General features: G+C 38.6%; 3 protein-coding genes across 12 annotated transcripts in view; all 3 read right to left on the bottom strand.

Annotated features, from left to right (window-relative positions):
* Positions 1–1,709: 1,709 nt before the first annotated feature.
* Positions 1,710–4,712, bottom strand: zgc:171927 (uncharacterized protein LOC100124616 homolog). Its single transcript, XM_027028672.2, has 6 exons — positions 4,632–4,712; positions 4,127–4,199; positions 3,795–3,890; positions 3,009–3,104; positions 2,802–2,933; positions 1,710–2,542 (listed from the first exon to the last, which is right to left on the bottom strand). The coding sequence occupies exons 1-6, from the start codon at positions 4,643–4,645 to the stop codon at positions 2,321–2,323; spliced, it is 633 nt and encodes a 210-aa protein (XP_026884473.2). The 5' UTR covers positions 4,646–4,712; the 3' UTR covers positions 1,710–2,320.
* Positions 4,713–4,875: 163 nt separating this feature from the next.
* Positions 4,876–10,186, bottom strand: zgc:113149 (uncharacterized protein LOC541363 homolog). Of its 10 annotated transcripts, none has more exons than XR_004776895.1 (7): positions 10,087–10,186; positions 8,827–8,993; positions 6,694–7,134; positions 6,371–6,424; positions 5,545–6,241; positions 5,193–5,243; positions 4,876–5,038 (listed from the first exon to the last, which is right to left on the bottom strand). XR_004776895.1 is itself a non-coding variant. In XM_035534149.1 (7 exons), the coding sequence occupies exons 3-7, from the start codon at positions 8,960–8,962 to the stop codon at positions 5,223–5,225; spliced, it is 1,068 nt and encodes a 355-aa protein (XP_035390042.1). In that variant the 5' UTR covers positions 8,963–8,993; positions 9,113–9,192; positions 10,087–10,186; the 3' UTR covers positions 4,876–5,222. The 10 variants fall into 10 exon arrangements, 6 of the variants coding, with proteins under 6 accessions (XP_035390042.1, XP_035390043.1, XP_035390045.1 ...); XR_004776892.1 differs by having other exon boundaries at positions 5,143–5,243; positions 5,826–6,241; XM_035534149.1 differs by adding an exon at positions 9,113–9,192 and having other exon boundaries at positions 4,876–5,243; positions 5,826–6,241.
* Positions 10,187–10,915: 729 nt separating this feature from the next.
* zgc:101731 (SNARE_SNAP25N and SNARE_SNAP23C domain-containing protein) overlaps positions 10,916–15,766 on the bottom strand; it is a 5,841-nt gene continuing 990 nt past the window's right edge. The window contains exons 2-8 of the mRNA XM_027028675.2: positions 14,268–14,349; positions 13,596–13,637; positions 12,867–12,915; positions 12,345–12,456; positions 11,908–12,045; positions 11,609–11,753; positions 10,916–11,511 (exon numbers count right to left, since the gene is read on the bottom strand). Coding sequence (XP_026884476.1) covers positions 11,446–11,511; positions 11,609–11,753; positions 11,908–12,045; positions 12,345–12,456; positions 12,867–12,915; positions 13,596–13,637; positions 14,268–14,339 — 624 coding nt within the window. The 5' untranslated portion in view covers positions 14,340–14,349 and the 3' untranslated portion in view covers positions 10,916–11,445. The remainder of the gene's footprint in view (positions 11,512–11,608; positions 11,754–11,907; positions 12,046–12,344; positions 12,457–12,866; positions 12,916–13,595; positions 13,638–14,267; positions 14,350–15,766) is intronic.

Raw genomic sequence — 15,766 nt, 5'->3', positions numbered from 1 at the left:
AGGCCTGGTTTTGGAGAAGGGTCAAACACCCCCAGGGTGATTATCTTGGGAAGCTGTGTCGGAAAAGTGCTTATCAGGGAGGCATACCGTCCTACATGCAGCAGGATAACGACTGGCAAAGCTATGAGGAGAGAGCGGAGCAAAACCTGCACGATGACTACTGGGAGGTGAGCAGTGACCCTCCAGCCAGGTTTTGCAGCTATACATTATCTGTATTATTTGTCAATCCATCATAGAGATAACCTTCCTGGTACACCAGTATTCTGCATTTGAATTTAAGGTGCTACATCTGTTCTGCTGTGAGACCTACTCCTGGCCAATGCCACCTGCTCCATTTCATGCAGCACAAAAAAAAAAACCCATCATGCTAAATGGCATGTTCACCATCAGCCTGGGCTGCTTGCTCATGAACATCACGAAACTCTGCTGCCTGCGCTGGGTCTACAGTTTCACAATACTGTGCACCGCCTAATTCAAGTGCTGGTGCTCCAGCCCACCATGACCAGCCTGCCCCATGACAAGATGGCCATGGCCCTGCGTTCCCACCCTCCAGTCATTTCGTTTGGGGCAGACTCCACATTAGAGTGCACCTTGAAGAGAAGCCCAGAGGAATTAGAGCTAAAGCTGGGAAGCATGGCTAGACTGCGCAGCAAGAAGTCTTCACTGTGAAGTACCTTTACTGCTCTTTCGGTCATTATCATTATTTGTAGTCTGTGAATGGGTCTGCAGCCAGATCTGACACAGCAGGACTGGCCAGCTGAGTCTGAGAGTAAGTAAGTCTCATTGCTTCTCCAATTGCTTGGGCTAGCACTGTAACATTGTAGAATAGTTTAGTAGAGTTTTAAAGGTGGATATCTGACATAGAATATAGTTTTAACATTACACTGTGATGTAATTACTTCACATACCGGTTATGAGAAAAAGGATATCTTCGATATAAAAAACCTTAGCTCTTAAATTGCAATTGCTTTTGTATTGTAATTTATAGATGTAGTTACATTGCACTAGTAAACAAAGATTTATTCCAATATGAAGCTATTAAAAATAGTAAAATATTCCTTTTTTCTTCTGTATGTACTCATTACTGTGAAGTATTTTTAAAAAGAAAACAAGCATGAAGTGTGAAGGATACCAAAGCTGCTTCATGTGAACATTACTGCAGTGGATCATCAATACTATTAGGACTGATGCACTTTATATCATATTATCATATTTGATTTGTATGCATGTTTTCGCTTGAATAGCTTGTACTTCAAACATGGTAGAGCTTTGTCCATGGGAGGGCACTATTTTCATTGATTTGCACTTCATTACATGTACTGAAGATAAATTTTAGTAGGCTATTACAAAGCAAACAATATATTTATAATGTGAATTCAATTTATTATTTTATGAAGTATAGACAAATTTACGAATTAGAGCTAATAAAACAAGCATCAGATGACTATTTGTTTCTGAAATCTTCAATGTTCAAATATTGTATACAAACAAATATGTTTAATGCATTTGTTCAGTAGAGAAATGAATGTGAGATTGTATCTTCTGTCATGAGACAGGACCAGGACTTTGAAATGTAAAATCAATGCAGAAAATGTGTTCATGAATAGCTCACTTATACTCAGAGCATCCTCTTTTGCTTCTGCTAATGTGCTGTGTGTTCTAAGCTTGGTCAAGCACCTTTTGCTAACATTAAATTTGATACAAAAATATAAAGCATCCAAAAAATGTAATTTATTTTACTCAACAAATATCAGAGATTAACAAAAGGCTAATTTGCTCATTACAGATTAAATACTTGCAAAGACTTTGTTTGGAAAAAAAAAAATCATTGTTCTGAGGGAAAAGTCTGTGTTATAATTACATGTCCTATGTGTGTGATATTTACAGTTATGTTCATTTAATGATTGTTATATGCTCTAAATATTTTGAAATGATTAAATGATCTGTGTCTAACAGTTCTGGCAGTTAAAATTGTTTCTTAAATTTTTTTTTTAATTCCCAGGTTATTAGAATATGGTAAATGTGTATCTGTTTACACTGACAAGTGCAAACAAGAAATGTTGATCATATTAGCAAAACTTTTGACTTGCTCCAGTTTTGGCTTGTATTACAAACACCATTAGCAGACAAAAGGAACATTACTTATTATCTGGCCTATTAAACAAAATTTAGCAAAGAAGAAAGGCAAATAGAACATATCACCTAAATGAACAGACAGGAAGCATGAAATACTATGACAAATAACCATCATTATAAACTGTGAAATATCTTAATTCACAAAGTTTTATCTTGAACCTACTCCATATCAAATTTGTTAGCACTAACAGCAAGTTCGGACCTCCTCACCTTTTGCCTTTTGTCCTCCAGGCCACAGGGGAGCACTGTTTATTTTGGATCCCATTTTAACAGTCTCATTCAGAATGCTGTCTGCCCCAAGCCGCTTCTGGATTTCAGAAGCCAGTGTTAAAAATGCCTTCTCCACATTGCTTGCATCCTTTGCACTTGTCTCCAGGAATGGGACGTTAAGTGTCTCTGCAAATTCCTGGACACAAGTAAAAATCAAAGGTTCTAGTTATGTCAAACATCAAAAGATCTACCAGTTTAAATGCTCAAATTTGAAATTTCAGATACAGCCTCTGTTTTAAATGTGCTTCAGTAAGAAACTCAGTAGTCTATGTAACTGAAACATATGAGACACAGGATATTAGGACACGCTTCACATTTCTGTTGTTATCTTTAACCTTTAGAGAAGGCACTGTAAACAATGTATGTCTGGTGAAAGCACAACTTTGATCAGATACCTTTGCTGTTGTAAAGTCCACCACCTTTTTTGAAGTTAAATCAGTTTTGTTCCCCACCAGCAATTTAGAGACATTTTCACAAGCATAGCGATCAATCTCCTCCAACCACTGCTTCACATTGTTGAAGGATTCCTGCAAACACAAAGACCTTTATGATCTCAGCTGTTTTTACCTAAAAACACTTTCATGTCACAAACTGGTAATTACCTGGTCAGTAACATCATATACAATGATAATCCCATGAGCACCTCGGTAATAGCTGGATGTTATGGTCCGAAATCTCTCCTGACCTGCTGTATCCCACTGTGGTGATGTGAATTGAACAGAAGGGGGGGGGGGGAGAGATTTCTAAGGTTAATTTCAATTCTAAGAATGATGAAAAATAAAAATAAAATGAAGAAAAATCTTGTTTTTAAAGCTAAATAAATATGATCAGGATAAAACTGGTTTTATGTATTTTTTTACATTCTGTCTTTGTATTTTGATAGCTAACACTAAAATATCTAAAAGAAAAAAAGTTTGTGAATGTCCTCTATAATGTAACTATAAATTTTAACTGGTCTAGTGGCATTACCTTTAACCTTGTTTGTCAGCTATTTTATGCATGCACACAATGCCTAGAAGGATAGTTAAAGCGCTAAGAATGGATGGAGGCTTTGGAGAGAGGGGCTTTGGGTAAAGAGCATGCAGTTGATGGGAGGGTTTAGACTCTTGTCTGGTGGAAGTTAGCAAAAACTGTAAATTATAACAGCTTAAGTGTAAACCTACTAAACTGATATTGATAAAAATGAGGACACCAGCTCTTGTGTAAATAATAACCATTCAGAAATCCACTGGAAAAGATCAAATGAACTTTTGTCAGAGCATGTTACTTATGAGAAATGTAATGTTTATGTCCACTTGTATAGACCCCCCCCCCCCCCAAAAAAATATGATCAAAATATCTTTTATGTAGTGAAGCAGTAATAAAATGTAGACATTGTCTTTACTCACAATTTGCAGTTTAACTACCTTCCCATCCATGTCAATAGTCCTGATTTTGAAGTCCACACCAATAGTGCTGATGTAGCTTTCAGTGTAGGTATCATCCTGTATAAATTGACATTCTTTATCAGCTTTCTATAGTCAAAATCTGCCACAAATCTCTAAATAATAACAACACTATAGGCTACTTTTCAAGGATCGCATTAGTTGAGCTGCCACTGTTGACAATGAAATTAGCAGGTTTGGCTCTGCCATGGGTTTATCTATTTGCAAGCAACATCTAGTCTAATATGCTGTACCAGTGTCTACATAATGGATTTTCAATTACATGCCTGACTTACCGCAAAACGCAATAATAAACATGACTTTCCAACTCCAGAGTCTCCAATCAGCAGTAGCTTGAACAGGTAGTCACTAAAAGAAACCATGACACCACTGACAACAAGCCTTTGGAAGGCTCAAATTTTTATCAGAATGCTACTAGACAGTATATATGAAAACCTTATTATAGGTAAAATGTTTTGGATAACATATTGAAAACTATGTATTTTAAAATATCAACATTATTGCATATATTCCTTTTTTATATGGAAGAGCCAGAAGACAGTATTCATATAGACTTTGAGCACTAGCACAATCCACTACTTTATTAGTATGGATGCATATGATGCATTAGGCTAATAAAACATTACCCACAAAAAACTGATCTGCAACCCAAACAAAATTACATTCTAATATCAGAATCTTATACTCTTTATATGTTGAAATAAATGAAACAAATATACAGCATAAAAATGCTCTACCCTACATCCCAATAGACCAACAGAAAAAGCACAATATACTCACTACTCAGGGTTCATATTCAAACCAAATCGATGGCACTGATGCAGTTTTAAGATTTCCTTAAGGTTGTGCTGTTTCTGTCTTTCAAAAAACAAACAGCAATAACAGTGGCTATGGAGAGCCCAGAATAAGAGCCATTACTTATTAAAGTCACAGATCATGTTACAAAGTGGCGATTACTTGGGTCTTAAAGCGTCACAGCAACTGCTATGGAAAATGCTAATGGTCCTCAAAACACCTCCCATCATTCGAATCAAGATGTTTATTTTTATTTATTCCAACCTTTATAGTAGAATTACAGTAGGAAAACATTTAACAGTGTTCCTTATTACTGGAAGAGCAGCCAAAAACAGCAGAAGCTGTATCATATGAATCCTCTTTATATTTGAAAATTCTATGGTAAGTGTGACCTAGAGAGGAAAAATGAAAATACAGTCAATCACAATTGAGACCAGATGAAGGTAATTACAAAAACCATACTGAAAGTTAAAAGAACTGCACATTTACTACAAACCATGTTCTCTATATAGAGTCCAGACATGTATTTAAGGTCTGAATGGTAACCTTTAGTTCAGGAAGGAAGCATTGAAAAGTTCACTCTGGCAAACTGGATGACTGGCACAAAAAGAGAGAAAAAAAAAAATCCAAGTCAGGCAGTATGATCAATATGTTGACTATTTTACTGTCTGAGAAGTTCAGATAAATATATTTTTTAACAATATCACTCAATGTAAACCACTGTAGTATTTTAAAATTAGCTTTAAATTGCATTGCATCATTAAATAAAGCTCTGTAAATTTAAAGTAAATGGGTCGTATCAATGGCCCAAACATTCATTACTGAAAAGCATAGAGCCATCTCTGATGAGCTTTTATTCGTCTGAGGTACGGTTTCCTGTAGTAATGCTACTTTTCACCTGTTCTATGGCCCCTTTTCCTGTCTGCTCTCCTCTATTGGTGTTTAGAGAAGCCTTATTTCAAAGGCTTCTGCACCCAGTAAGCAGGGCTTAGAGTGCATCTGAATCCAGAACCATGATCTCCCTGGACACAGTAAGGGAAGCCTGGTCCAATAGTAGTATGTGGTTCTGTCCTTCTAAGGCATACTGTTCGATTGGTCCACTGCATTCCTCTGCAGTGCACGGATTGAGCAGGCGCAAGAATGGTGAAGGGAGACGCATTGCTATGGGTGCCCGTTCACCTTGTCCTGCATGAGCGCCAGGGCGCTGGAGGAGAAGTCCCGCAGCACGTGCAACGCGTCTCGCTGGAGACGGAGCGTGTCGCGTGCAAACTCCTGCTGTGTCTGAGCCAGCTGCTGCACAGACTCCGACAGCGACTCAAGCGAGCGCGACAGTGCCCCCATCAGTGCTGTGGTGGCCTGCTGCTCCTGCAGGCTAAGAGAGGCACTCTTGGACAGGTGCACCTGTAGGGTGCCAGAGTTCGACAAGGAGGGGAGGGGCGGCACGCAGGAAGGGATCCCGACGTCAACCGTGATGTCACTGGGGACCTGGTGCTGGGTTTTGATTTTAATGCGGTCTCTGCCAGTGCTGGGAGGGTCATGAAAAATTGCACTTGGATCAGACTGACGTCGTCCTTCACAGATCTGTGGGCCCTGGTCTGGTCATGGAGGAAATGCAAAAATGTAATACAAAAATAGCCCCACACAGAAAGCATTTACATGAGGCGCAATAAAGCATGATGCAACTCCTGTAGTATGAGGTACAAAGATCTAGATGTACAGCCTACCTTCAATGCCTGATTGTTCAAAGTGGAAGTCAGTAAGAGGCACTGTAGAGTCATCTATTAACACAATTGATGACAATGTAAGAACACAGAATGACAAATAATGCAATAATAATTATAATATTCACATATATATATATATATATATATATATATATATATATATACACACACACACACATACACACACACACATATATATATACACATACATACATACATACATACATATACATACAAACACACACACAAACAAACACAAATAATGATTCTCATATACTCTTATTACATTACACTAAAAAGGCAGAGTCAGATTAAAACATTACGCAGTGGCAGATCCTGGTCTACTTTTTCAGCCGTGCCAGGGTGCAGAGGTGGAGGAACATGCACAGGCAGCATCTGGGCGAGCAACCTGCCATTCGCCATGCCAGGCGAATGCAGTGGCACCACTAGGGCACCCCGGCTGTCCTCGTCCTTGTCTGGGGGACGGCTCGCCATGAGCATGCTTTTCTCCGCAGGCACGGGCATCTGCAGTATCTGGTGCACCATGGTTTCAATGGGAGAGAGGTCCTGGGCAACGCGGCTTGCAGAAAAGCCAGAGGCCCTCATGGCCGCCACTTTGCGTTTGGTGTCGCACTTGAGGTCCGACCACTTCTTGATGACCTCGATGATCTCACGGTGGCACTCGCTGATCTCATTGATGCGAGCTGTGAGGGTGGCCCATGTGCGTTTCTTAATGTCGCTCGAGACACCCTGGTTGAATTTACCTGTTTGGAATGCATAAATAGATAAAGTACAGTCGTGGCCAAAGGTTTTGAGACTAGAACAAATTTTAATTTTCACAAAGTTACTGCAATCCAGCCAATGCATTTCAGTCCTACCACAAAATGGCCTGCTAACATCATTTCAATGAATATCTCGGTAGCTCAGGAGACAGTGTTAACGAGGACAAGGCAGCTGATATCACTCTGTCATGCTGATTAAAAGAGCAGGCTGGTTGATTTAAAAGGGTGGTGGTAGTGCTTGGAGTTTTCTTCTATTAACCATAGTCATCTTCTATTAACCATAGTTACCTCCAAGGAAACATGTGCAGTCATCATTGCATCAAAAGGGCTTCACAGGCCAGGACACTGCTGCTTGTAAGATAGCACCTAAATCAACCATTTATCGAATCAAGAAATTCAAGGAGAAAGGTTCAATTGCAGTGAAGACTTTAGGGCACTCATGAAATTCAAGCAAGCTCCAGGACTGTCTCCTAAAGAGGATGCAACTATGGGATTGAGTCATTACCAGTGCAGAGCTTGCTCAGGAATGGCAAAAGGCAGGTGTGGGTGCATCTGCGCGTACAGTGAGGCGAAGGCTTTTGGAGGATGGCATGGTCTCAAGAAGGGAAACAAAGAAGCCACTTCTATCCAAGAAAAACATCAAGGACAGACTGACATTCTGCAGGAAGTATAGGGATGGGACTGTAGAGGACTCGGGTGAAGTTATTTTCTCTGAAGAAGCCCCCTTCAGACTGTTTGGGACATCTGGACAAATGATTGTCCGGAGAAGAAAAAAAGTTAGTGCTTCCACGAGTCCTGTGTCATGCCAACAGTGATGCATCCTGCCACCATTCATGTGTGGGGTTGCTTTTTATCCAAGGGAGTGGGTTTGCTCAATTTTGCCTAAGCACACTGCCATGAATAAGGAATGGTATCGAAACATTCTCCAAGAGCAACTTCTCCCAATGATCCAGGAGCAATTTGGTGATGAACAATGCTTTTTCCAGCATTACGGACCACCATGTCACAAGGTAAAGGTGATGACCAAGTGGCTCAGTGAACAAAACATTGAAATTTTGGGTCCATGGTCAGGAAACTCCCCAGATCTCAATTCCATTTAGAAACTGTGGTCAATCCTCAGAGGGTGCACAAAAACAGTGATCAACTCCGAGCACTAATTGGACAACAATGGGTTGGCATCAGTCAACATTTTGCCCAGAAGCTGATATCCTGCACGCCAAGGTGAATTACAGAAGTCTTAAAACAAGGGTCAACACTGTAAATATTAAGTATTTGTTTAAACTGGCTGTATTTGTCAATAAAAAGTTAAAAACCTTATGAAATGCTTATAATTGTACTTCACTACGTCATATAAACCTCTGACAAAAGGATCTAAACACAGGCAGTAAACTGTGAAATCCAAAATTTCAGTCTCAACTTTTGACCACAACTGTATATAAAGTCTGAGGTGTAATGACACCCAAGTCCACTGTTAATATTTATACATAGATATATTTAAAGGAATGCATACTGAGCTCTCAAATACAGTGAGGCAGAGAAAACATTCTACATATTCAATCTGCAAATGGTGATAATTATAGACTTTATATAGCACTTTTCATACAGCCAGTTTTTCACTTTTTTTTTCTTCTCTTGATACATTATAGTAGTTCAGTAAAAGTAAGCCATACTTACCAACCAGTATGTGGCGATTCCTCTTCACCTCAGTGAGCAGCAGCTGCACTTCACGGAAGGTGAAGCGAGACTTTCTTTTCTTGAAGCGCATAGAGCCACCTAATGGACCGGAGTATGAATAGGGATATCCTGACATCCTCCTCCACCCCTCTCAGCCTCCCAGACACCTTTAAAAAAATTCATGGCACAATAAACCATATACATGTTAATGTCAACTGAATTTAGAATTTACCGTGATACACACGGTAATGGACACATGCAAACAGGTGGCTGTAACGTGGCTTACTTTCTCACTTCTCTGCAGTACAGAACCTCGATAACAGACTATTTCACGTAGTCTACTGTTCGGCGTCAGCCCAAGGACTCCTCAGGCAGCGTAATCAAACATAATTAGAAACTGCTAACAAAACCTATTAGCGACATACTTAGAAGACTACAAACTACATGTAATACTTTTTATTTCTGGATGTTAAATGCTATAAATGTATGCATCGTGTATTGTTTATAATATCGCAAACTTGCTAAACAAAAAAACAAGCTTATAAATATAACCACCTAAAATCTATTAATAATTTGATCTGACATATAACTAGACGTTGTGCAGAACTGAGTAGTGTTAAGACACATAATCTGATTTCATTAATCACAAATAAGGAGGGATTTATTAATAAACGTAAGACATGTGCTTATTTTTCTTTATACGAAGAACAAATCCTTAAAAGTACAGAAGAACCTCGGGGATGAATAATCCTGACAACGTGCGTTTTACGGTATCCTTTATCTTTAAATTAACCGTTACACCCAATTGCTGACGGACGCTACACTGTCTCACAGATGCTCGTAGGCTTCCTGCTTCTTTGTTGTGCTGCGATGTTGTAGGATGCGTCCGAATATTTCGAAAACCCGACAAAACGTCACCGTAGTCGCACATCTGAACAGCTAGCGCCTTGTTGAACGAGAACCGACCCGTCACTAAAATATGGCGATATGCTGACGGTTCGTACCAAACCGACCATCCCTATAGGACGCGCTGGATAGCTAACTAACATCTTAGCTACTATTTTGTCGTGGGCGGTAACTGCTTTATTTGTAGCTAGGCTAGCGAACCTGTCTGCCTAGCTAACGTAGTGAACTAGCTAGCAAGATGCCGAGGTTGCTAACTAACGTATGGATTTTTTTTTTTCTATAGGTTAAGCACCTAAACTAACGTTCTTTGTTTTTGAATGAGAAGAGGAGCAGTAGAATAACCTTTCCCATTACCTATGTAAACCGTTTAACGTTGTCGTAGTTGTCATCAAACCGACGCGCACGGCCTCAGTTTCACATCCGAAAACTTCGTAGCGCGAGATCAAACCCCCCCCCTCCGTCGCGCACGCTCAGCTGACTGCGTCATTTTGCGCTCTTTCGTTCAGCGACGTCGCGCTGTCAGCGAAGTAGGCTGAGCGACAATCGTAGGATATTGCGCACAAAACTGCGTGACTTTCACGCACTGATGGAATCGCCTGTTATTCAAGAAGCAGTTTAACCCATTTGACTAATGAAAGTACATTTTACTTAATGACTACTGTTTAGTTGGGCTACTCAGATTAATTGTAAACACTGATTCATTAAGTTAGATAACTTTCTGTCACAACGTTGACTAGATAGGCTTAATAAAAACATTACAATTGAATAATGTATAATTTAGTTTTAAAGTTTAGTTAAAAAACTACTGAATTTAGTTAAAAACTACTGAATTGTAATACATTTAATCTCCTTAAATTGGACATGGTGTAAAATAGTTATTTGCTTTTGTAGTGTAACTTTTATATGAAAGGTAATATTAATATTCTAATTATATATTAAAGGTGATGACTGTCAATGACGCTCTTAAACAAGTTTTACACAAGCGGATCCTAGCATGCACAGTACACGCCTCCATTTTGGGTTTGCCTGTAATCGCACGTTAAGAGCGACATTTAAGTTTACTTTTTCTCCAGCAGGTGGCAATCGTAAGAGCAGGTAAAATGAAGCACAATTAAAATGGAAAGAATGAGTAAAACATTTCTTGGCAGTATGTATCAATCCTAATATAAAACGTATATTTATTGCAGACAAATACATTACTTTTAACAAAAACACAATCTCAAAATTGGCTTGTAAAGGAAATTTTTTACACAAGCTTTTCTTGAAATCTAGCTCTTCCCCAAAATCATTTGGGAAAACGCACCAGAACACAAATGAACTTCATGTTTTTGTTTCAACCATTTCAAAGAGGCACACAAATACAAACTATAGACACAACTGCACTGCTGGTTATAGTCAACAAATATACTGCTTTGAAAAAGACACGTACACCTACTATTCAAACATAAAATCCATTAAGAGATATAATGACTACAACAAAGAGATAATCCAAATAGATATGTAACATACATTATAATACATGTCTTTATGGAAAGTTATGAACTAAAAAATAAATACAATGATATTCATCTTAAATAATTATAATTACATAAGTTTCATAATGTTCCATAATTGTTTTAAAAGTGAAAGAACGGATTTATTTCCATTGTGTGTGCTCTTAGGTGTGTTATATAGGAGACAGAATGTAAACTTATTGGCATCTCCCTGCTGTGTTCATCTTGCTATTAGCTTGTTAGCCCTCTGATTGGCCTCACTGATGCGAGACTCATTGACAGTGGCCTGCAAAAGCATGAGAAAACAGGATGAGACTACAGCCTAACAAAGCACATCACTGGCTAGACTGTACATGTTAAAATGAAAAATGAAAGTCATGCACCTTATCCTGGATGCGCTCTATCTGGATATTCTGAGTGTCAATTTCATTGCGCATGTCAAGCGCCATGCTTCTTAAGTTGCCAAGAATGCTGTCCACCTGGGCCAAGTTCTCCTCCATCTCGTCCTCCCGTGCATCATTAGTCACTCTGGGAGCCACAGAGACATGCGAACACAGTTAAGGAACTGAACAATGATCTGCAGTCCAGCTGGTTTCTGGGAGCCACCCTGAAGTGCAGTATTGATTTCATGTCCAAGGCATCGTTTTTAAGAAAATTCATGTTCTAGCACACATTTTAGGACCTTCTAATATATCCACCACTCATGGTCATTTTCTCTCTCTCATCCACCACACGGGACGGAGGTTGGCTGGAGACCACACCATCCTGATTATTACTCCAAACCTTCTTATAAGCTCCACTTGCCTCAAAGTCCTTCAGCCTGAAAAGAGCCACAATAAAAGGATAGTTAATAAAATCAGTAATTCATCTGTCCATCTACCTTAAGGTTTAAACTGCAATGCATAACTGTCTGTATGAGAACTTGTCGGGCTGCATTTATAAGTGGTTAAATGAGTTTTTAATTCATTGTACATCAAAAGATCAGAGTCAGAACAGCTCTAAATACCATTATGGAGTATTGGGAACAGTATTGGGAACAGTATTGGGAATGGAAAATATTACTGACTAAGCCCAAAGCAGAACTTGATTGAAGATTGAGACCTTCCCAACATCACATACTTATCACATGAGCACAGGCCACAGCATTTGCCCAGGTCGGTGAGGTTTTTCTCAGCCTCCCTCATGTCTTGATTAATCTGGTCTAGTCCCTCTTCAATGCGCTCCAGTTGCTCTGGACAACAGGAGGTACAGTGTGGAATATACAGGTGTTGTTAGGTTAAAACACAAATGCCAACACTTCTCAAAAAGAATTTGAAAAACATAACTGCATATGAATGTTGAGGATTAGCTATGTTTTACTCTCATTACAATGTATCAGTTCAGTTCATTTGACTGTCATTTTGCAAGTTACACAGCTTCACTGTTACAATGATGTAATAAGAGCATTTCAAGAAGTTACAGACAAAATAGAACAGTTATACAAAATACAAATTTTGTAAAACACCCTATGAAAAAGGACAGAATTGACAAGGGGTTAAGCGTAAGCTATGAAATATTGTACGTGACTTGACTACAACTGGGAAACTAATCACAGTGCTTTTGCAAGGACAGATCAAATGGAAATAATTATTATGTCATTACCGCCTTGTTCATCTAGCATGACCAATGTCTTGATGCCTGCATCTTTGCTCTGTTCAAAACATATTAGATCCAAAATCAATATGAAAGTACATTAAACTGTACAATAGACATATGCTGATTACTAGACTGCTCCACGACAGCGCATGGGTGAGAGGAATGTTACCAGACTAAACCTTGCTTATTCTGATAGTAATAAAATACCAATGACAAGAAAATATAAAGGAGAAATGGATGACCATAGTGTGATGTAGAGAGGTAAGCATGTTACCTCATTTATTATTGTATGGGTTTGTTTCTCACTATAATAAATTGTGGATGTGTGTGTGCATGTATATGTACATATCACAGGTGTTTGTACTTTCAGCTGCGTGGGGCTGTGTTTGTGCCCAGGGGCCAGTGCACATGAGTCAAAGAACATAAGCGGTTGCTCATTCACTTTGATTACGGCAACGTGTATGGATACATAAAAAGGCATTACAAGGCATTACACACAAGGCATTACACACACAGGGGAAATGTCACTGACATGGCTTCAACTCTCTGTTCACTTTAATACAGTGAAGCCAGCTTCTGAGATAACATGTTCTTTAAGGTTGGAAACAACATTGTGTAAAAAGGAGCAAGCCTGGTTTATTACATCTAATAACAAGTTTATTATTATTATTATTATTATTATTATTATATAATTTAAAAGAATAATAATAAGAAGAAAAAGAAGTAGCTTCTCACCTCCTCCAACAGAAGCTTCATGTTTCTGGTAATATCTAGTGACTAGGGGGGGCAGGAGACAAGAGAGCAATCCAGTCAGAACAAAGCTACTTGATCCACCGGGGACTGCTCTTACTGAACTCATTATATGCTTGACAGGAACACAACACAATAATAATCATTACTCCTTGTATTCCTTTCACTGAAACTGGGCATGTAGCTGCTGTCAGGCCAATGCAGCTCAAGAAGGAGATTACAGAGTCTGTCATGTTCCCTGCTGAGTTCAGCGCACACCTGCAATAACCTTTACTTAATGGAGTGGCAGAGGTGAGGTCACTGCTGCAATAGACTAGCCCACCAAAAATAAATGAAATGAGACACACATGTCCAGCTATCTCATAATCATGCTTAATAAAAAAAACCAACATAATCCCTTCAATGGAACAATAGTGACAATTGAGGGGATCTAGTTTACTAATGCAGAACATGATATTGTAGAAAAATTCATAACTGATTAATTGTCAGGCATTTGAGACTGTCATGCTGACTGTGCAAAACACCTAGACGGATTTAGTTTACATTATGAAAATACATTGAGAACAATGAAAACATCAGTTTCCATGTGATAGGCAACGCCGTTATTGTCAACATTTCTCAATTTATGATGCTTAAGACTGTTGCCAGTGGCGTTACCTCATCTGTCAACTGATTGGCCCTTCTTTGGAGCTCTTCCACCTCAGATCTCACTGGGGAGTCGGCAGCCATTTTAGGTATACTGATACAGGAAGTAAAAAAAAGACAAATGAAAAGAGATACAGTTATTCTTAGAGATGAGGCAACCCTCACCATAGCTCAGTCTGTGAAGCATAATTGGCCTGTTTCAACGGATGAGAGCACAGAACACTTGATAAAGTAAACGATTAAGTAAATAAGATACCAGGAGGGTCTAAACCTACTGCTGTGTCTGAATCTAATGCAAACAGCCAGATTATGCCTCCCACAACATGCTGGTTGCTATTCATTAATTGCAGGGTGGATAACACATTCAGTGGCCTCCAACTGGATCAAGGATGGTGACAGTGGTAAATTATAGATCATATCAAACCTTTGGTAATCTTGGAGCACAGAGTATGTTGAAAGGGTACATTTATGAATTCAAATTTCTCAACCAATAGCCGTATCAACTGTTAAGAGAATCAGGTTTGGGGAGAATAAATGGTGTTTATTGTGTAAGAAGAGAGAGAAAGTAGTAAGTAAATTATTAGATTTATAGAAAAGGTTCAGAAAAGCATATCTAAATGTTTTGTTTTATTTTTAAATGAATTTGTGCAGGAAAAAAAAGCCTTCTACAATCAACTCATCATTTGATAATCTAATATTCACAATATAATATTTATTCAGTGATAGAAAGACAATGCTTTTATGAATATGCCTTAGGATGATAGCCATTTTGTGCAAGGTTGTACAAGGTAACTACATTTTAATTTAATGAGTGAAAACATAATTGAAATGAATGTTTTCTTTAATTTAATGAAGTCTTATATAATTATGTTTTGAAAATACACAGTAATTATTATTGTAATGCAAAAAGAGGCATCAAGTCAATCTTACAGAGACAGCGTGTAACCACAAACATCTCTGAATTATGCATATTGTCTCAAGAACTCTGGCATCAAGCTTGTATCTTAATGGCATTTAATTTAACATTAAAAGAATTTGAATCATTCAGAATCACTTGTAGACCAGGATATATCACACGCACACACAGAAGAACTGTAGATGCTGCCTAGAAATTCAGGAATAATTACTACATAATTGCAGGCTCTCCTTTATAAGACAACATACAGAAAGGCAAAGTGTGTGTAAAAAAGGCTGTGATTCCTATACTCTATTCTAACCAACAGTTGTAAATACCCATATATTAAAGTTGATATTCTTCACTTCACTTCTTCATCAGTGATTGTTACACATACTACCTTTCCCTTGCACCTAACCCACAACTAGAGGACTACATTTCAAATAATATGAAGTGCCAATGAAATGGGGCAAAATGGCACACCTGCAGGTGCAAGCCTTGCCTTTCCTCTATGCTGTGTCACTGTTTAGATGTCTAACACATGTTCCTAAACTGTAGTGACATTCCCACTTTTGGGTTAGCATTAAAAAAAACTTCTACAACTAACATACATTTT

Source organism: Electrophorus electricus, chromosome 15 (genome assembly GCF_013358815.1).
Source record: "Electrophorus electricus isolate fEleEle1 chromosome 15, fEleEle1.pri, whole genome shotgun sequence".
Classification (NCBI taxonomy): domain Eukaryota; kingdom Metazoa; phylum Chordata; class Actinopteri; order Gymnotiformes; family Gymnotidae; genus Electrophorus; species Electrophorus electricus.
The sequence above is the reverse complement of the archived record's forward strand: the minus strand, read 5'-3'. Positions and strand labels throughout refer to the sequence as shown.